Source organism: Amblyomma mixtum, chromosome 3, assembly GCF_055824585.1.
Source record: "Amblyomma mixtum isolate Tamu chromosome 3, ASM5582458v1, whole genome shotgun sequence".
NCBI classification, from domain to species: Eukaryota; Metazoa; Arthropoda; class Arachnida; order Ixodida; family Ixodidae; genus Amblyomma; species Amblyomma mixtum.
The window spans coordinates 76,500,520-76,523,418 of NC_143014.1; the positions used below are offsets into that span (position 1 = coordinate 76,500,520).

At 43.4% G+C, this 22,899-nt stretch overlaps 1 protein-coding gene across 2 annotated transcripts in view; it reads right to left on the reverse strand.

The window, feature by feature from the left end:
* Positions 1-711: 711 nt before the first annotated feature.
* LOC149350664 (putative phosphorylase b kinase regulatory subunit beta) overlaps positions 712-22,899 on the reverse strand; it is a 62,323-nt gene continuing 40,135 nt past the window's right edge. For both annotated transcript variants that reach the window (XM_089579755.1, XM_089579754.1), the window contains 10 exons: positions 22,107-22,233; positions 21,959-22,016; positions 14,546-14,636; positions 8,122-8,321; positions 7,821-7,875; positions 7,150-7,229; positions 5,362-5,494; positions 4,787-4,894; positions 4,640-4,714; positions 712-1,058 (listed from right to left, as the gene is read on the reverse strand). In XM_089579755.1, coding sequence (XP_089435881.1) covers positions 870-1,058; positions 4,640-4,714; positions 4,787-4,894; positions 5,362-5,494; positions 7,150-7,229; positions 7,821-7,875; positions 8,122-8,321; positions 14,546-14,636; positions 21,959-22,016; positions 22,107-22,233 — 1,116 coding nt within the window. In that variant the 3' untranslated portion in view covers positions 712-869. The remainder of the gene's footprint in view (positions 1,059-4,639; positions 4,715-4,786; positions 4,895-5,361; positions 5,495-7,149; positions 7,230-7,820; positions 7,876-8,121; positions 8,322-14,545; positions 14,637-21,958; positions 22,017-22,106; positions 22,234-22,899) is intronic.

Consider the following 22,899-nt stretch of genomic DNA (forward strand, 5'->3'; position numbering starts at 1 on the left):
AAAGTCATGGTAACTGACTCGAGACATTCCCTGCTTGTTCAATAAACATTTTATCCCTCTCTCTCCCATGGCAACTTTGTTTTGGAACCAAAAGGCGGGTATCATTGGTCAACTGCACGGCTCTTGGGACCACAATAAAAGCCGGCAGGGACAACTCAGACGGGCGATTCATAACAGGAAAAGAGGAATGTTGAGCTAGGGTGTAAGCCTTATCCATGCCAAAGTTTGCCCCCATGTCGCCCATCAAAACGTCGTTCTCCTAAAACAGTTTGAATAGGACACCACCACACAATGATCTCATAGTCCAGACTTTGCACCAAGTGACTACGACTTGTTTCCTAAGTTGAAAGAACATTTGGTTGGAAGGCGCTTCAGTGACAGTGACGAAGTAAAAGATGAGGTCAAACGCTTTCCCAGCGACACAGCGGTGAGCTGGTATGACATGAGCATTCAAAAACTGCCACAACGCCGACAAAAATTCATAGACCGAAATGGAGGTTATGTAGAAAAATAGAGGTATGTTCAAGCTTTAAAATGATATATCAGTTAAAGAGAACAAGTATTTCTTTTTATTCTAAACCAATTAGAGATCTTTCTTTTTGGGACCACCCTCGTACTATAAGTTGATTGAACAATGCAAAGCATAAGCCCCTGGCATATACTGCCACTTCTGCACAAAAAATCAGCCACAAGAAAAACAAACACATGAAAGCAGGGAGAGCAGTATATTTTAACAGCATATTTGACCACTACATCAACAAGTTCAACACACCAAGCTGCATTGTGGACTAGATTGGGTAACAGAGCCAGGCTGCCCTGAGAATGACTATATAAGAAATAAAAGCCTTTTGGCTGTTGTGCGAGGCCCATTAAGATATACAGCACTCCTCTGTGCTTAGGTTTTCCAAGCCAGAAGTCAGAAGGCGTGTCATAATACCACGCGAGAGGTAGCATGAAGTCACAGATGATGGAGAGTCATAGAAGGATGTCATATTCTTCATGTCAGAGTCCTGAGGGTGCTGCTCGCTCTTGAATATCTTACAAGCATCTTCAATCAACTGGACACAAGAAAATATAATGATTAGTTCCAACTGCTTGCATAGCAAACATGCCACAAAAATTTTGTGAACTTATTAGTGCATGAGCACAATCCTGCACAATCCTATATTTTTTTAACTGTATCCATGAGCTAGAAAATGCCAGTGAAATTACTTACAGCTGTAAAGAAGCTGCTTGGAAGTATGTTCAAGACTTGTTTTGCTACACTACACACACTCTTGATTCCAATAACTTGACTACTACTCACATTAGACCACGGGAACAAAGTTACTGTGGAAACTACAGCTATTGTTGGTCCAATCAGGAAGGAGAACGCAACAGAAGACTGTACCGCTCTGTGACTCCATACGGTATTCCTCTGAATTGCCTGTACCTCTACTGCTACAAAGGGGTCGACAGTGACAGTTTGTTTCAAACTAGATGCCTTAGGGCCTGTGACATATGCAAAAGTTGCCAATATATGTGGTACCACTACACAACTAGTTTAATACCAGCATTCAAAACAGTTAGAGAATTAACACTGAGCTTTAACAGAAGCTTTTCACCTTAATTGACTTCATGAATATACTCACATTCATAGAGTGAGCCTTTACAATCTGCCAAGAAAAAACTACTACCCTACTGTTTCTAAGCTGTTCCAGGTAGCACCGAACATTAAAACAATGTTATAAAATGGTCACGTAAGTTGCATTATGTTACATTGGAATGTTATTTCAATGTTTAAAACCAATAAATAATGTTATATGTTACACCATAAACATTAGTTTAACATTAAAAGGAAACATTGTGCTAATGTGTTGTTGTGAATTTGTTACACTTTATGTTATGTATTATCACAAACGTTACTGACTTTAAACATTACTTCAACAAGAGAGCAACTGACGTAAAAATGGCTAAAATCCACAGCAACTGGTAACTGAAGTCGCTATGAAGGATGAAAACACTCTCCTTCGGAGGACTTAATAAATGCACCCTTGTGAAGATATTTTTGCGAGTCTTATTCTTGGTTTACAAAAATGTGCCTATATGCTTACACAACCTGATATTTTGGGCATTCTGATACTGCTCAACCCGGATATAGTGAACTCAAAGGGAATCTATCTATAATTCGATATATAAAAAATGGCAATTTATAAGCTTATCTGCTACCTAGAAGCAAGAATACATTGCACCCACGATAGTGAAGCGCTTCCTGCAGCGACATGCCGCCTGCCAGCACGCTGACAGTGCATCACTCGCTAAGCATGGCTAGGCTAAACCTGCTTCGCATCGAAGGTGCAGCAGACGCTGCTTTGTTACTAGCCATTGTAATATCATAAGATGGCTAATCCTGTTACCAGTACACTATAAATAGAATAATCTCTCACTAAAAGAACAGATAGTTTCCGCACCTCCTTCAGCAGCGAAGTACACTAGGTGAGGGCCGCCACTAGGCTTCAGTTAGATTGGCTTCACCGCATGACTGCGATGTGGCATAAAAAAGGTACAAGAGACCAAAGGCGACCTTCAAGTACACCCCACGTTTACCTCGTCAAGTGGTTTCATAGCACTAGCATTGTCACCATGTGCCCGAGATCACGCAGTGTCTCCGCACACGAAAAGTGATCGCTGCAGCGCAGTTAGAAGAAATGCCACTTGCATGGGCCTGGTGCACTGTTCGATATATCGAACGACCGGCGAAACTGGAGTTTGGTATAGTAGACGCCTTAGCTCGTTAATTCAAATTCCATTGGGACACCAACACAGTCCGAATTAACTGAAGTTCGAACTGTTCAAACTAATGAAAGTGAACAGAATTTGCTGTACACTGCAATCGAGAAGCAGTTGGGTAGTCAGATTACCCTATTTTCTTGTTACAAAATATTCAGTAACCACCTTTAGTTTTTTTTTTTTTTTTTCTGGAGGGCAATGACCAAAACCTTCCCAGCAAACCAAAAACCTTTCAGAGGCATCTAGCCAGACGTCTCTGAGAGGTTTTTGGTTTGCTGGGTTCTGTTCTAAAGCCCGAACTTATTGGAAGGCCTCCTTTTCACCCTCAAAACTAAGGCGGGCAGCGCTCAGCATGTCCCAACTTGCGCAGCAGAGGGCCACACCAGAGGCGCGAAGGGCGTGCAACTGCCTGTGAACTTGATGGCAAGGCTGGAAAATCGAGCAGTGTGCGACCATCGTGTGATTGCCACTTTTCTACTAAAACAATAGCTAAACCTTCGCGACTCAAAAATTAACGCTTACATGAATCGCAGACATTGCGTGACCCATTTAGGTTGAAAAGTGAGTCTCCAGGATGGCCACACATACGTTGCCCGATTTTCCAGCCTTCGGACACTGAGTTGCAAACTGCCAAACCAATACGCGCCATCTGAGAAGAGGCTCAGCAGTGGTGGCGCCGTGTGACTGGAGCGGCAGACTGGAGAGGATGATAGTCGATGAACGACTATGTGTGTAAAACTAAAAAAAGTGTTTCATAGCCGGAAATAAATGCATGTCACTCTAAAATGCTTTGCCTCAATATAACAAGAAATGAAAACGCATCAGCCAAACCAATGAGCGTGCTTTCTGACGACATCCTGCTATTGACTTCACGTAAGGTGTCAATCTTCTCTTGAAGCATTTTGGCTCGATAATTATTGTAAACAGACATTTCTATCTGAAAAACTACTCCGTGGCAAACTGCTTAGGTTGACCGCTGTGGCTGCAACGAATTGTATGGAATGTGACGCCAAGGGCACCGGAAAAAAAGGCGGCAGCAAACATCCATGAAAGCTCCAATTTGTTCATTTTGCGCATGTTGCGGTTTCGTGCATGACTGCATGGTTTCAGAATCGGAGTGCTGGAGACACTGCAAAGAGCTTGAGTTCATATATTTCACCACTAGTCACAACAATCACTGCCCAAAAAAAGCAAACACAGCAAGCTACTGAAGCCTTTGAGACTGGTATTTACAAGCAACAGCCGGGTACAAATCTGAGGTGATGAATAGTTGCAGTCACCATGCCGCTGCTAACGTTGATAGGACCCCCCTTCCCCCCTTCTGTTCCCATTAATCCGGCCTCCCACCTCCCCCCTCACATGCCAATTTTACCCTCTTTACATCTCCAAAGAGGTGATGCAAGCTTGCGGGAGCATTGACTGATTCAACGTGTGCCAGGCCACCCAGCGGTGGCGTGTAGTTCAAATTATCAGTGGCACCACTCATTCATGTTTGAATTAACGGGCTAGAGTTTACACGAACTCCAATGGAGCATGGACGAAGCAAGTCATAGAGTTGGAATTATCCAAAAATTTGAATTAATGAGATCTGAGTTAACGAGCTTTCATTGTACTTCTATGCAGGATTTTCAAGAGGATAATCTGTGTGTCCGGTATATCTGGTCTCAACAGCACATGGTACATGTTTACAAGGTCTCATTTACTTTCCTTAAATAACAGAGTCTGCTGCATTGGCAAAACCCCAAAAAAGAAAAAAAAAAAGTTGTTCCTAACAACTGCCCATATATTGCTAAAAAGCTTTTCTGGACAAAGGGCACAATGAGTGCACAGAATAGATATAGATTTCACTTGCATATGAAGAAACACATACCACATCCAAGTCAACTTTTTCACTGAATGAAAACTCTGGGTTCCTTTTCAAAATTACATCAATCACCATGAGGAGCTGAAACAAAAGCACAAATAAGACAGTCAGCTTACATTTTGCACACACAGCTGATATCAAGAAGCACATTACCTCAATCATAACGTGCCGGTATTCGGGCAGGGATATGTGGCTCAGTAGCATTTCCACTTGAAGAGCAAAATTTAGGTCATATATGGTCAATTCACTGAGAGTAGGTTGCTGAAAAATTAACACACAAATAAAAATTCGCAAATAAATAATAATAGGTTCACAGGCTAATTCTCGGTAGAGTGATTACACTCAGCTTCAAAAGAAAACATTTAGTGCACACCACACCACCACAAAGTTTGTTAGTGCAGTAGGTCCTCAGTTACGGGGACTTCAGACTAATCACACAGCTCTGTTGCCAAAGCTTGAGGAAGACCATAGGTTCCTTTAGAAAATTGCCTGTCATCCTAGCAATGCTGGTGGTGATACTCTTTTGACAGGCTTCCAAAACTGTCTCAATGCAAATTTTTCATTTACTGATAGTTCTAATACACTGCCCAAAGAATGGCGTCCCACAAGAATTCTACAAAGAGGCAAGTTATAGTCAAGTTAACGATGTTTCAGGTGTAGGGTGCATTTATGATGTGTTCTTGGAGAATACCACTACAAATATGGGTGAGCTTCAAGGACAGGCTCACCTGTGGTAGGTGGTGCCCTGCAACAACAATGCCACCTGGGGTCCTTGTCATGACATCCCACACTCTGTCAAAGAAGTCCTTGGGTACTCGGCACAGTGCACCTTCTATTTGTCTTGTACAGTGCTGAGACAGTCTGGTTCACACACACACACAAAAAAGAAAAACAAAGTGCAGTAAGTGAAAATTTCAGCACTGCTGCTGAACAGCGAGAAAAAAAAAACATGGCAAACTATAAGCTTTTGACAAAAAAAAAAGGCATCTACACATAGTACATTAAACACGCTTTATTTCTGGGTTTTAATACTACTATTCTGTTGGATTTGAGGGGCTGAGGGTCGGGGGAGGACATAAAAAAATTATAGGGGAGTACGAATACTACTTTTCAGAACCAATGAATATAAATAGGGCAGCTTTGCTACCGAATTTAATACAGATAGTGTAGCTAACAATCAAATCAAATATGAACCAAACAATGAATGAGCCAAACCAAATTGAATACGAATTGAATATTGGTGCAAATATTAAATCTAATTTGTGGCGTGTGAGCAAAAACAGCAAAGCGCCAGTAGCGGCACTGCAGAATGGAACTCATGGAGTTATAGCTATAGCTAAGTGCCTAGCTTCCTGTGATTCTGTGAAAAATCATGGATTTAAGCATTTTTTGCGAAATTGTGTGTTAGCAGCCACATTCTCTTTCTTGACGCTGCTCTGCTGCTACAGATATCGGTAGGAGCGACAGTATGAGTGAAAAATGATTAATTTACCTAATCTGCACGAATATAATGCACGGGGGAGTTTGAGAACTTGGGAGAATTTGAAAAGAAATATTACAATTATATGCAATCTCAAGCTGTTCAGGTCAATTATACCCAAGGACCCCCCCCCCCCCCCCCCCCAAAAAAAAAAAGTGCAGACGGCACACTAGAATATGGAAGCAGTGGCCACAACATTATTTAAGAGGCAATGCTTCAGATGTGCATGCCACAATCGAGTGAAGCCGAATCTCCGAAACTTTTAATGCACATAGCCTCCCACGCAGAAGCAGCCACTGTTTTGGGGCGTTGTCACCACTCAGTACATGTTTGCCTTTGTTTGCTTTCACTACTCCACTCAACTTTTTCAGTTCCTTGTCTCTTTTGAATGGCCAGGACCACCTTCTTTTCATATCCACAGCCGCCTTCTAGTCTGCACTTGCACGCCGCGCGCTTTGCCCAAAGGTAAAAAAAGGCTGGCTTCTCCTGGCAACTCTCAAGCCTGGTGGCGAAGCTAAGATAAACTCGAAAAGGGGTGGGGGGGGGGGGGGGAATTTGCACTGCATTCATACTTTGGTTCCTAATATAACAGGAGATGCATTCTGACACATTATTCAATCTCTTCCGGGAATTTCACGGATTCTTCGTTCTCGGTGCGCAAAGTTCAAAATTTTTTGTTGCAGAAATTTAGGGGCCTCAGCTTCACTGGAAAAAAAAAAGTGGGCAGGACTGGGGAAATACTGCTAGTACTTAGGTGAAAACAGATGCTAACATTTTCCACAGTGCTTGAAAACTTTCTTGTTGACAGTTTAAGGCAAAAGATAAATACTGCTAATAAGCAGTCCCTAATTAAAATTAAGATGGTGCAATCACTGATAGCTACTGTACACAGCATGTCACAACATTCCCAAGGTTTCATTTCTCAAATGCTTTTTCTATACTTTGGAGCACGTCAGGGCTAGGAAGCATTGTACATGCACAAGCAACAATTACAGGTGGCCAAAAACCAAAAAGAAAGCAGGGAGCTTATGCTTACTTGACATCGGTGCTGTCTCGAAGCGTAAAGACATTAAAAACAACTTTCCTCAGCTCACTTGGTGAAAGACTTTCCAAGGTCTGAAATATATACACACATATATATGAGAAAAGAAATGGGAGGCATATTCCTGGGCAGTACTTAATGCATCCTATACTCTGTTTCATACATAGCAGCAACGCTGCAGAAATAGTGCGTCCGCAAAGCCATATTACTCCGCCACGTATAATGTCCTCTTCGTGTAGCCTCGGTGAGTGTTCGGACAAAAACAAGGAGCGGTATAAAACGAAGTGGTAGCACTGAAAATCGTGGTCAAACCTGTTAGGCACTCGGTGTCTGGGCCTTGTGGCTATAATTTTCATCGAGTGTGGACTACTTTTTAGGCGCAGAGAGAGTAAGAGCAATTCCCCCTACCAGCCGAGTATCATTAATTCTCGGAGTGTTGATGAGTTGCAGGACGAAAACGGGGCATGAGGTAAAAGGAAGTGCAGGAGGTTGCCATTCACGGTGCTTGAGATCTGCTGCAACGAAATATGCCTATGCTCAGTGTGGTTGCACAGCAAACTACTTTACGGTTGCGGACATCACCTGCGCGAACAGGCACTCTAGCTTTGGCAGTGCTGCCTGCTATGTATGAAACGGAGTATACACAAAATTAATTAGTAGCATACCGGTGGAGAAGGCTGGGTGAACTTGAGGTATAGGTTCATTGCGTGAAGTACAGACCTATAAAGCAAACAGAAAAGCTTATTTTACCAACACTCCAGCATATACAGAACATACTAATACACTTTGGCTCGAATGTCACAATACATGCTCTTCAAGGAAATAGAATTCAAGAGACAGCTATAACATTTGTTCCACAAAACAAGTTTGGAAGTTACGAATTGATTTGGAATTTTTTTAGCGGCAGTAAGGCTGACATCTGACATATTATTGCTACCAAAAATTAAGAAACAAAGATACACTTGCCCAGTTCTGATCTTGAGGATTCCCTCAAAAAGCTTTGGAGTGGTGGAGATAAGACGACCAACATAGACAATAACCTCTTGAAGCAGCACTGCATGGTACACATGGTCCTTGCATTGAGCATAGATGATGCTCTTAATTTCCTTTGGAGTCAATGGCTTATCAATGACAGCTTCATCCCGGCCAAAAACACCTACAGTGATCTGAAAACAAAGAAAAAACACCATGCCATCAAACTCAGTCTACAGCTGAAGTGAATGCTACCAATCCAAATCTATAAATAAATAAAAATAAAAATAAACTATGATTGCCCAGACATATCAAGTTTTTTAGCTCACATTCACATGATGGTTCCTTGCGCGAAATGCGGTGCCACACGGAGCCGTGTTCACGCTAAGTGTGACTGACCGTGTACTTCTATCAGCAATGAACTTTCACTGCCAGTTATTTTTGATCTCGTACAAGTACTTTTCTGCCCTAATTCTTTAAAAATGACAGCTGCATGAGAGACCTTCTGTGGAGTTTATGGTACCCACTGGGCACAGCAAGCCATGATGAAAAAGAACACACATAAAATAAAGACAGGAAATGACACACGAGCCTGAAATTGAACTCCTAATCCCACTGTCAATTTACAGTAACAGTTCTTTCAGTTCAATGCACAGCATACACATCTTCTGGAACATGTATATACAGGGTGTTTCACCTAAGATTTTAAACAATTATTAAAAATAGGCTTTTTTTGGCATAGTATTGTCAGCAGTGTAGTGCATCAGAATACAGCTAAGACGTGCTAACTAGCAGGCTGGTGCAGGCTGAATAGTTAACTCTAACTATTAGTACTACTAAGCTCCTTAATTATTGAGAGACTTGCAGCCCACCATAAATAATATCCATGTCAGTTATTAGAATTTCGGAAAACACAGTTACCCTGGAGTCTGTGGCCCAACAAATTTCGACTACATTGCACCCAAAAACATGCTCTTTTGAGAAGCTTGCAGGCAAAGCAACTTCTTCAGTGCACGTACCTTGTCAAAATAGCCAAAATTTGTTGGGCCACAGTGACGAGGGTAACCGCATTTTTGAAATTCTATAAACTGATCAGTATATTACTTACAGTGGGCTACACACCTCTCAATGACTAAGGAGCCTAATAGCAATAGTTACGAGGGGCGTTCAATAAAGATTTCCCCTGACTCACTTCTACTAATTGCAGGATGCTTAAACTGCACATGTGTAATGACTTAAGTCCCTATAGGTCACGCGCCAATGTGCAACTCTCAACGAATAACGGTCTTCCTTTCACAGGTGCTGAAGTGGTGTGAGGTGTGATAATGGATGCAGTGGAATACAGAGCAGTTATCAAGTTCCTGTACTTGAAAGGCCGCACTCCAAGGGAGACGCTCGATGAGACAAAACAGGTTTATGGGGAGGATTCCCCATCATATGATGTAGTAATGAACTGGCATTGTCCATTAAAATGTGGTTGGACTTTGGTGGAAATGGCTCCGATTGCAGGGCGACCTCACTCCGCTATCGATGAACACACCATCCAGCCATGGGAGGCCGCCATTTTAGAAAATCGCCGCGTAACCGTTCGAGACCCAGCCCAAAATATCAAGATTAGTGTGGAGTCCGTGGAAAAAATCATTCAGAACCATCTTCACATGCGTAAGGTAACCGCTCGCTGGGTTCCCTGGCTGCTCACACCTTTCCGAAAGCAGGAACGAGCTGAATGCTCCCAGGCTCTTTTGACCATGTGCCATGGAAACCAGGAGAACTTTTTCAACAGACTGATTGCACAGTATGAAAGCTGAGTCCATTACTATGATCCGGAGACTAAAGTCTAGTCGGTGCAATCGAAGCACTTGGACTCACCGCCTCCAAAGAAGGCTCGTGCCCAGCCCTAGGCGGGCAAGGTCATGCTCACAGTCTTTTGGGACCAGCACGGAGTAGTCTTGGTGGATTTGCTAGCGAAAGGTGCCACGATTACTGGGGCATACTATGCTTCACTGCGGCAAAAATTGCGGGAGGCCATCAAAAGCAAGAGACGTGGCATGCTCACCAAAGGTGTCCGCCTTCTGCAAGACAGTGCCTCAGTTCACAACTCTCATGTTGCCCAGATGGAAGCACGCTGCTACGGCTTTGAAATTCTGCCGCATCCCCCTTATTCACCAGACCTCGCACCATCGGACAGCCAGCTCTTTCTAACAATGAAGTCATATTTGAAGGGCAAGCACTTTCCAGATGATGAGACTCTGATTTCTGAAGTCACAACATGGTTTTTGGAGCTACCTGTTGACTTCTACAAGCGAGGTGTTTACAGCTGCATAAAAAAATGGGATAAGTGTGTGTCCCTGGGTGGCACCTATGTAGAGAAGGACTAATAAATCTGCAAAGTTTATAGTTGCTCTCCGTCCAAAGGAAGTGAGTCAGGGGAATCTTTATTGAACGACCCTCGTAAGAAGTTAGCTATTCAGCCTGAACCAGCTAATTAAAAAGTTAACTATTAAGCCTGCACCAGTCTGCTAGTTCGCACGTCTTAGCTGTATTCTGATGTCCTACACCGCTGACAATGCTATGCTGAAAAAAGCGTCCTTCTAACTCAAAAAGCCTATATTGAAAAACGGTGTAAGGTTGTAGGTGAACCACCCTGTATAAGCAACTGCTATCCTGTCTACAACTCAAATATGAACACTTGCTGCATGGCTTGCAACAATACCAATGCGAAAAACTATGCTTAGTTACAAAGCACCACCAGAGAGCAAGTGGTGCCAGATTATACAACACAGCATGCTGACGTGTTCTGTTAACATCAGGAAACACCAGCATGCTGACGTGTTCTGTTAACATCAGGAAACACCAGAGTACCACAGCGAGTCGTGTGTGTGCAATGGAGGCTTGGTATGTTTGCTTAAGATTTGCAGTACAGGAATGACACGGCAGCAGTTATGCTGTAGTGGTGCTTTGTTAAGTTCAAAGAAACATTAACTTCCCAAGCTTGTGGCCAGTCAGCAATGATGGCTCATTAAGCTGAAGGCAAAGTACCATCCTTGGTGTTTTCCACAGGACTTGAGACTTGAAAATGGGGAATGTAACAGTTATTATTAACCAGGGTATGGCAGAGTCTTACACAATTTTTAAAACTTCTTTGCCATATGCCTCATTGCACTTGCATGCACGCTACATATGCATTTGGTGCAGCTCCCACTATACATTTTCACGTCAAAAATAACAAAATTTCTCAGTTACTAGCCATTGCCATGCTTGTCCCTTCGTTGCAGTCATTTTCATTGTTGCTCCTAAGTAATAAGCACAGTGTAGCTCTTGAGCAAACACACACCGTATCTGAACATTGTGAAAAGCAACTTCCTAAAACTGTACTCGTCAGGACACCAGGCCAAGAGTCTCTAAACGGTAATCAGTACACGCACAGCATAGCCCAAGGTCTTGCCAACTGGGCACCAAAAGAAGACTCAGTGGCCCTGGAGCTGGTCTCATAACAATATAGAGGGATCCTTAGCCAGCACAAGCTAAATCGGTGAATCTGCCCCCATCACACAAGACACTGACACTGGAAGCTGTAGCCTGGAGGGAGCTACAGATAAACACAGACCAACACCTCAACCTCTTACAGCACATACACCTCACATTGTATTACACTAGCTGGGCTGGCCAAAGCATGCAGGCCACCCTGAAAATCTCAAACCTTCAACCTGAGCAGTGGTAGGCTGTGCTGTCCAGCTCAAGCTTAGAGGACCAAAGACAGCTAGTTCACCGAGCACAGACAACAAAGAAGGCCATAGGAGCCCTTGACTAAGGGCTCTTACTGGTTTCGGAGCACAAAGCTCTTTACTGAATAAAATGTTTATCACCACCACCACCACAGCATTCACTAAGTATCTGATGTAGTGCAGTCCCATAAAGCCATTTCTAAGTTTTGCATGGCTGTTTGCTTCCAGCAATACCACGTAGGCAGCCTTGAACCCTGCATCTCTAGGCAGCCATCCACCATGCACATCCTGACCATGCACAGGCAACATTGCCTGGCTAGGCAAATGGCAGATAAGGCATTGGCCTCCTCGTGGGCAAAGTGCAAGAAACATCACCAAGACAGATACAGGAGATCCCAAGGAGCCTGCGAAAAGGTCTTCTAGCTCTGAGCAGTGGCGTGAGAAGGGGCCCTATCATGTGCTCTTGCCATCCCATGGGCAGGCAATGTCTTCACCCTGAGGAGCGGTACAAGTGGGATAGCTTGCTGCACGCCCCGCCATTCTCGGTGCAGGCCCACACCACCGAAGTCACACCCATATCCTAACCATTAAGTTGAACAGGGTGAGCTCACGGGCTAGTTGGTCATTCATAATAATTTCAACAGCGCATGTTACACAAGGACACAAGACGAGGAAACTCAGTGCTCGTGTGTGTGTTTCCTTGTCTTGTGTCCTTGTGAAGCATGCGCTGTTGAAATTATTACCATTAAGTTGGAAGCCTTTCTAATGTAGCCTCCTCCTTCTGAGAAGTCCTTTGATATTTTGTAGCCAGCTGGGGCAGTCCATGTATTAGCTGCAGGCCTAATAAACAGTGTACACATGTCAGCAAGCACATCAGTGTGCACATGTCAGTGTGCACATGTAATTGTGCACATGAAACTGTGCACATGAAACTGTGCACATGAAACTGTGCACGTGAAACTGTGCACATGTAACTGTGCACATGTAACTGTGCACATGTAACTGTGCACATGTAAGTTGCACATGCTGTTCTCTTGAGCAAAGATCTAAAAGTGGTTAGAAGACCCATGACACTGCAACCAAGGAGAGGAAGCATAACCCTCTAAATCTTCACATCTAAAAAGTCCTTCAACAAACAAAAAATATTAACAAGTATCAATTACAGTATTGCAAATAAAGTGCAGGCCTACATTATGCAAGCTTAATGCATAGTGTATTTCTTTTCATGGTACAAAGTACGTTACATTTATGTGTATGTGACGTGTTGACGTTAGGCTAATAGGTTTTAAGATATGATCATTTTTTCAGTTCACAAGATTCATGAAAAATTAACACTGAAATTGGTGCACTGGTTTATACAGGCTGACTGCAAGTACTGTTATGCAAGATTTCTTAAACTACTATTCAGAATGCTTAATAAATACTTTCTTGCAAATACCTCTTTATTCATGCCTTTCATATTATTAATTTGTTGATAGTGCGCGTGTACTCTCGAACAATGCTGTTTTATGCATTTTTGCTAAGCTGAACCACTGACAAGCTGAAGATATTTAAAAGGTCTCTTCATGTTTTTAAAGGACAATAGACACCTATTTTTAGGTGTGCGTTTACTTCTTTCAAATGATGCGCTAGACATTAGAATACATGGCTCACCACTTGTATTCGCCTGCGACCGCTAAATATTTTATAATTTAATTTCTCCTCTTATGCCGTTCTGGTTTTATTAACTGAACAATGGCTGCAACGTGTAGTTGGCCTTTAGGTCACGTGCAGCATGAAAAAAAACTACAGTACAAACGCTGATACATAGTTTCAATTCACTACAACACTAAAACTAGCCTGCTTCAAAAGCTGGAATGACAATGATGACATATATTGCCATTTTTATCGTGCCTCACGTGACCTAAAGACCAACTACACGTCACAGCCATCATTCACCTGAGGAAATCAAAACTGAAACAGCATCAAGAAGACATTCAATTATAAATTATTTAGGGGTCGCAGGTGAATCTCATAGGGTGCTACACGCATATTAATGTTTAACGGATTACTTGAAATAAGAAAACACACAAGCAAAAATAGATGCCTGTAGTTCTTTAACCATTTGCAGGACAATGGGACTCACGTCCCACTGGACAATGGAGCACCTACGTACCATATTTTCATGTGCTGAACACAACCAAACAAACCATTTAGCACATTTTTCTCTTTCGATAATTGGCCTCATTCGTGTTTTGTGTGTTTTTGCAAGCACGGGAGTACTGTTTGATACGACCCATTTTGGTGGGGAAAAAAAAAAAATTAGCAAAATAGTTAAGCTTTTGAGCCCTTTACATCGGTCGACTGCCTCATAATACTTTTTGAAGCAATTTTCAATTCTACTGCAAGTTTTCTTATCTATCGATAAGACTGAGGTACAGATATGCAACCACATTTGAGTTGAGGTCTTTTTACGAAATCACTGGTAAAAATTTATACACCTTTCTTCTAGAAAACCAGTAGTTGAAATGGGTTGAAAGTGATGTCATTCAATTTCTAGAGGCACTCAGAGTGCAATTTTGCCATTTGCATGCCTGTGAGACATTGCATGCAGCTTGTGCCTTATAGAGTGTTAAAGGGAGTCTAGTGAATTCAAAGGAATGCGGCCCTTCATGGAAGTGCCTTTCTTGCAGACATCTGAAAACCAAACTTGCCTGTTTTCCATTGACCAAGATGGCTGTGATGTACGGGCTGAGGCTATCCACCACTTTGCCCAGAATGCTGGAGCAGCGACGCACGACTGCCCTAGAACACGCGCATATACCACATTGAACGCTTACAGAAAAATCTGCATGCTAAATAGACAACAAGCACTAAAGAAAAATGAAACATTTGTGAAAATGAAGAGATGATGTTTCTTCTTAGAATGACAGCCATTGCATCTTCTTACTTGACAATCAGAGAGACAACAGTGAGTTTATGAACAAAGCCACAAATGGAATTAAACGAACTTTGGGCACAAAACAACTTAATGTAGTGTAAGTTGTGCAATACTATAGAGCAAATGGACTGGCTCATGTTGGTAACTACATTTTTTCCAGAAAGACTACAATTCCCAGAAAAAACACTAGCTTGTACTTTCAGAAATTTTGTGGTTATGTTCCAAAAGAACTCAATGCATACAAATAATAAAAATGATGCGAAACCATTCCTTCCTTGCACTTACAACTGTGCTAGTACCATATTTGCTTCCACAATAAACCAACTTTTTTCCAGAAAAGTTAACATGAACTTGGGGGAGGGTTCAATAAGCGGAGAAAAAAGTCTCTACAGATTTTTTTTCAACAGTCGAAATTTCACACATGTTCGTCCGTCCACCTGCCTGCCGACCGGTCTGATTGGTCTACCTGGACGTCCCTCCGTCCATTCATCAACAACAAAAGCACATCGTCAGCCGCATTCGTGTCGCCAATGTTAAGCACTGTTGGTTTTGAAAGGTGTTTGCAGTGTCGTGGTGCTATACATTGGAGTAGCCGGGCGCCCAGCAGCACACCGACAAGCCATTGACACCGGCGCTCCTGTCGAGGGCACACAACACCTTGGTGCTCTGCCAAGTTCGCTGAGCATGCCACCCCCACAGGAGCATTCGTCAAAAGATATACTGGTGCACAACACCTTGGCATGCTGCTGGCACGAAAACTGAGGAACGTGCTAAGGAAGCTAACGCTTAAAAAAGAAAGTAAATCTTGAACAACAAAAGTGGGGGGGGCTCATTATATGAAACTGCCGCAGTGGCTCAGTGTTTAAGGCGCTCATCTACTGAGCCAGAGTACCCAGGTTCTTCCAGAAAGAAGATATGTTTTGTGCAAGTTCAAAACAAAAATTGCTTGCAAAGGAATTATTGTGCGCAGTATGAATTGCAACGCTCCAGAGCGTGCCCCAGAGCACTGGGCGGCGAGCTCACAGTAAAGCATGTCACATGCGTGAAAAAAAAAAAGGCGAGGGTTCGGCCATTCCAGAGATGCGCGTCTCCCGAGTTAGGGAATTGCAAGAGTGCTCATTGGAGTGCCCAGTTATCACCGTTATTGCTTCAGTGAATGATGTACTTCTCGGGAGAGGAGGAGGATAGGGGAGGAGGGCTCAGGGGCGACGCGCATCTCTGGAATGGCAAAACCCTCGCCCTTCGCCTGGCTGCCTCGTAAGCTCAGCCACCAGGGCGCTGCGGAGGTGGTGGCGCACTGCAAGTCATACTGCACGCGATAGTACAGCTACTCAGTTGCAATGGAGTTTAATGTCTCAAAGTGACAAAGGCTACGAGAGGCACCATAGTTGAAGACTTCGGATAATATCAACCTCCTGAGGTTCTTTAATTCGTACTGACATTGCATAGTACGCAGGCCTCTAGCATCTCATCTCCACTGAAATGCGACCCCTGTGGCTGAGATCGAACCCATGTCTTTCGGGCTAGCAGCCGAGCACCATAACCACTGAGCCACTGCGGCGGCTAAAAAAGTTCAGGAAAAGAGCTTACACCCCTTTTGTGAAGCAAGTGACTTTCTCTTGGCAAGACTTTGCAAACCAACAAAACAGTTGCGCTAGCACATATGATCCCTTTCCATAGCTTCACCTATACACGTGATCTTCTTAAACTGCTACAATCATCAAAACTCCTCAAAAATGAGCTGCCAGAAATACTTTAGTTGTACCCATAACATGCAATGGTTAACAGGTATATGTACATAACCCTGGTTCTGCAACAGCACATAGAATAAAGATAATAGCCAAGTAAAAGAGATGATATATCAGCAGTGGCTAGCAGCTTACATTTTCTCCACACATGTGCATGGTCAAAATGTTTAGGGGAATCCCCCAAGGTGGACCAACACAGTTCCCACTTTGAGTTATTAATCAATTCGCTTTCGCCCTACCATCAGCTTACCGTCCCAGTAAACTCAGGTGGTAGAGCGACTGCTCCGGAGTAGCGGTGGTCCCGGGTTCGAACCCCGGAGCAAGAAAAATTTTTCTTTAACTACGAAGTCTCTGAGAAAGCTGTATAGCTTTCCTTTATAGCCGTATGGCTGCACTTGAGTGGATGCCAGTGAGTAATTACTCTCTTATTACATGTGCATACGCATATACAGTCGAACTCGATTATATCGAACTCTGTTAGATAATTTTTTACCACCGTAAAGCTATAATGTGAATGTATAGAAAATAGGAAAATGTACAGATATATCGCACAAAAATTAGCCGTCACATCCGAAAGATCGAACCTCAGGCAAGCTGACTTTCCCTCATAATATCTCCGGGGGTTAGCTTCCCCGTAGGTCCAATCGAACTTCGGACAACTCCGGTAGGCACAAGAAGCTGGCTTTCCTCAGCACATCTCCGAAGGTTAGCTTTTCCGTATGAATGTGCAGGTGCTATCGGTGCTACACAGCAAAGCAGACCAATGATGACATGGATTTTCCAAGACGTAGGCGATGGGAACGTACCCAGCCAACCACAGTATGTGTTTTTAGCACGTTGTGTCAGTTCTACCCCATTGTCATGCAGTTCACACATTCGACGCCTCGTGCCGCCATTGGAAATTTCGCGCGGTTTTCGTTGTCTGTGTGAGCAAAGTGGCAGCTGCAAAACAGCAGAACCTCCCTTTTTCCAAGAAAGTGGAAATTGCCAAGCGAGTTGGAGGAGGTGAGAAGAAATCCAAAGAAGCTCACCACCAAAATGGATAGATCAATGAAGCTTTAACAACTCGTTACTGGAAAAATCAAGTCAACTTATTTTCTGAAAGTACAATCTAGTGTTTTCAAACGGAAAAATCTTATTTTCCGTTTCCCACTCTGGCCGCAAACGGTCATATTGTTACTCATCTGGAACCTTTATTTTTTTTTCTCCACCTCTGTTTTATATCTGCATTTATCCAATGCCCATTGTTATCTGATGTCTTTTTGCGTTATTTCTCTTGCTCTTATGCTTTGCTGTTTTATGCCTTTTTTGTTAAATTACGCCCGCTAACTATTGTATAACTTATTCATTGCCAAAAATTACACTAATAGGTTTTAACTTCATTGTATACTTATGTTCCAGCTCCCCTGCCAAACTTGTGCACTTTTCTTATGAATTCCTGATGGGAGGTCCCCCAGACAGTTTTCACTTTGGGACCTCCTACTGTACTAACTTTTTTATGAAACAACTCATTTGTATTTCGTTTTAATAAACCTTCAAACCGTCTGCAATTCTTGCAGAATGTGCTTTCGGTTCTGGTGACCTACTGGTCCAATCGAAGAGTGGATGGCTTGGAGCAACGACCTGATCAGCCAAGATCACTACATCGGTGCCCACTGCTGCAGTACTAGTTCTAGCAACATTACTGCTGCCGAACGCAACGTCAGTACTTCAACCCATGGACTAGTGGATAATCCGCATGGATTTTAAACACACTTGTCAAAATTGCCCAAACAAACTGAAAACCCCCTTTCAAGGGATGGAATCACAGGAACGATAGGAGGCTGCTCTATGTAGCTCACAACCGGAGCTACAGCTATGCATTGTGGGCTGGGCCTTGAAGGTCACTGCGGCCCTACAGTGCCCGGTTATCTACAGCAACCCGAGGACTCATCGCTGTCCTGCTCATACCCCTCTCCCTCCACCCACCTCACCTGATCCACTGAAGTGGGTCCAATAAAGCTGTTACCAACCAACCAACTGCGCAGTGAAGGTAGGATTTAGGAAACGTCTGATTGAATGTCTCCAGCAGAACCCGAGGACTGGAAGGGAGCCAAAAATCGATCTTCAGGAGCCCTGTCTATGCTAAGTGGGTCGTGGAACGATGTCAAAAACGAAAGGTATACGCAACTGCTTCCAACATGTTGGCCTCTGCTTTCCTGGAGAAGATAGTGCAGTTTCTTTGTTGGGTGAGCTCAACGAAGCTGTCGTGGGTCTTGATGATTTGTGGAACCAGTTGTCCAAATTTCCTGGTGCCATTTGTGATAGGGCAGCCGTAGGAGACTGTCTCCGCGGACGATGACATTGAGACCGCGGGAGTGCGTGCAGACGAGTAAATCATTGCCAATGTCCTGGATAACCAGGAGACTACTGATGTGATTTGCAATGAAGACTTGAGAGAACCTTTGCCCACGTGCTCCGTGCGCTCAGCATGGTTCACCACTATTGTATGTTGATAGAAGGCTGCAGTCTCCGCTGTATGGAGTTCATCGGCAACATTAAAAAATGCCCATGTTCTCTCTGAGCAATGAAGATGAATAAATATAAAAAAAATTCACGTCTACTTTGCTCTGTAATCTGCGAGCGGTACTTAAGTGGCTATCAAAGAAATATATTTTTTCCCATTTCAATATGGTAGTATGTTGTCAAATTTACTGCTACTTTTACATCGAATTACATATTATACTGAACTCGTAGGTACTTTTTTTGCCAGTTTGATGTATGCGGATTCTACTGTATACACCGTCAAGCCCACTTACAATGGATGTAGTTATAGCGAACGCTCACTTATTACGAATGAGGGCAATGCTACCGTCAAATTATGTATTAGGGAAATGGCATTGCACCTCAGATACAACAAACACCTGTGGCTGCATGACTTGGTTACAGTGAACGAGGAGGCACTGCAAACTTGGCCCTGCAGTCGGAAACCACCGCTTCTAGCAAGAGTGGTGAGTGACGAGCATGGGTCCCCTCCCCTCATTCCTACGAAAATAACACAGCAACCAAATAAGCAAGAAAAATAAAAATAAATAAATGTGACATAAGGAATGTCGACAAAACTTTTTGCAAGATGTGGCTGTTAAAAATGCATGTCTTGAAATGAGATGCCTAGCTTGTGTGGAAAGTGCAGTAAGTTTCACGTTAACGGCTTCTGTGCATGAGTATGAAAAGCAGTGAACGGTAGTCGCCGTCTGTTATTGGGAAGACTTACAAGAGGTAGTGCTTTGGAAGCTACACTCTTCAACGCTACATGCATGACACGAAGGCCTGAATGATGCACAACTTTTTTTGTTATCTGACGAGTGTGCCACTAGGCTTAAGTCCAGATGGGGGCATGCGGATGACAGGGGACTTGTTCACCGAGTGGCTTGTTGAGTTCAACCATGACATGGTAAAAAAAAAAAGGAAGGTCCTTCCCGTGCTCGAAGATGCTGCTTTTCCTTACTACAATGACCGCACTCTTCTGTCACCGGATGCAACAAGCAAGACCAGCCACTTGACATGAGCATAAATTCATGGGCTCAAGGTGTCATACCAGCTGCATGTCACCAACGCATAATGATAGCAACTGACCAACTAGTTGCCACGATGTCCCAGTTTGAATTTCTCTGCTCCCCGCCGCAGAGTGATAAAGTCTCGTGGCTGGAATGACTGTGGTGTCCACCAAGAATTGCTTCCATAAGGCAGCATTTAGGGACCTACAAACGATGGAGGGCGATGTCGAACACCACGTTGCTGAACGAATGTGGATTTGCGGCAATGCATTGCGAGCTGGTCCGGCCTGATGCCGTCGGATGAATTCGTCAGAGCGGATGATCACGCTGACATCAGAAAGCCATATACTGACAAAAATAATAGTATGCGAAGTACGAGAACTCTTGCACAACCAAGAATCTCACGAGGACGATGATGAGAAGGTCAACCTACCACCTGCTACCGTGGGCACTTCCACCGTGATTAGTTATATCATGTCCCTAAACCAGCTGTTTGGTAGCAAGGGTATTGGCAAAAAGCATGAGACTGCACTGCAGAGCTTGGAAAGCACCGTAATAGAGTCTATAGTTTGAATAAGCAGACACTCATAGTGGACTTACACCATCCGACTTAGCATTTTGGGCTGTAACATGGGAAGTGCATCTATTACAAGCCTTGGACACAACGAACGCTATCTGCGCGACCGTCAGATTCGTTACAAGTGGGCTTCATTGTAGAGTGAATCACGTCTGTCCCACATAGCTATAGTGTGCCTCCACTGGACATATACAATTCATCATAGCGAACACATAAAAGTATTAAAATAGTTCGACAGAGCCAAAATTCGTAATGCAGAATTTTCTCAGAAACACATGCAAAAGCAGTGCAATTCAGTCAGTGAAGGGGCAGCAGCTTAGCCGATGCTTACTAAATAAACGGGGAGACCGTTTCCGAAGTTTTAGCTCCATTTCGAAGGCGCTTGCGGCGATTCTGTAGGCCGCGAAAAACCGAGCGACAGTTAGGTTGGCTTCTCTGCACAGCACCGCCAGCATCCGCTAAAGTGGCTTCCTTTCATTAAAGTAATGCTACATGAAAAATGGTACATCAGAGTGAAAGCTATCACCATTTTCACCACCTTTATGAAAGCCAACATGAGTTCAGGATGGTTACTGCAAGGCTGCATCTGTCCACAGTGCTGCTTCAGGGGGCACTGTCGATGGGCGTGAGAGGTGTGAACGCATGCTGACCACCTAGCTTCAAACTCTGCTATCTTCCATAGCACTGTAGGCGAGTTCGAGATAAGGCAAGAGCCTTGGCACAAACGCTTACCACACGATCACCAGTCACTTGCGTAGTGCGGCAAAGCCTGCTGTCTGCCCTTCGAGAGGGCACTACTCGGCACTGGGAGGTTTGATACATCTGTTCGAGGGCCAACCGCGTTTGATATATAGTACAGTGAAAATACATGTGTCTATTGAAATATTGAGAAAGTGTTCAATATAGCCAAAAATCGTAATATCCGTGTTGCTATATCGAGGTTTGACTTTAGCTACATAAATGTATAGATACACTAGTCATTAGTGTCTCTATATGCACAGTGGAGGCAAACCATAGCTGCCTTGGGTAGACATGGCACAGTTTGGTGAATTTCATTTCCTTATTAGTATTTTGCTGATGTATTACATTAGTATTGTATTATAAATACAATGTATTAGGGTCAAGTTAGCAGCCGAGGTCATCTCCTGGGTGAGATGAAGAAAAACTTAAGCAGGCTGAAGTAAGGTTTTGTAGTCTAATCAAAACCACCACAAGTACACATAAGCTAATATTGCTTTAAACTTTCTCATTAGCAGCTGATTTACTCCAAAACTAACAAACATTCGCAACACACTACATACTGTAATTCAATGCAATGAGCCTACCAGTGTTTGAGTGCACCTGCTTGTCTTGTCAGCTTTTCCAGCCTGTCCTTAAGCATCACTGAAAAACAAAGAGAAAATTAGCTTAGCAGACCCAGAGCAAGTCTCATACCGCATGCAGACAGTATAGCTCTGAAGATCCGATACATGCCTCCATCTATGGTGAAACTGGGGCTCACTCTGCTCCACAAGATGCCCAGCAGCTGACTCTGGCCATGCAGAGTATCGACACTGGCCAGGGCCTCTATGATTTCATTGTTCGATTTTCCGTAGAATGACTGCAACAAAACGCAAAAGTGCCTCCTTTACACTCCTGCGATTAACACATTAGATTGTGTGTCACAAAGAAGTTATATCATGATGTTATGAAAGATATCACAGCACAAACACACATGTTTTAGCAGTTTAAGTGGACACAAAGCCAATTACAAATAAACTCAGCCTATTTTCAAGGAAAAGGGCCGAGTTCCCAAGACAATTAGCACTTTTTTGCGTAATATTTAGATATTTTTTTTATCGAGAATACTTATTTCAAGGGGCCATTTTCAAGACAAGAGTAGCGTTTAGGGAAGTTTCTACTATCACTCAGCGAAGCACTCTGCTTGCCTCAACAAGCTCCCTTTGGTTTAAAAAAAAAAAAAAAAGAAGGCAACCCACGTTGGCGAGTTGCATAGCCTCTTCCTCATGGAAGGAAAGGTGCTACGAAAAGTACAACTAGTAGGTACATCTTAAAGATTCCATGTAGTGGCACTGCTCAGCGTGCACTGGAACAAACAAGTTGGCATATCCACACAGGGAGTTCCTGCAACACAGCCTACCTCTCAAAATCTAAGCATCTTAAACCCTGAACCAGACAAGCTGCCAAAGCTCCAAGAGCGTGTGATGTGTGTGAATCCAAAGGCAAAAGTTCTTTGCACAAATAAGGGTAGTTGAAATAAACTGTT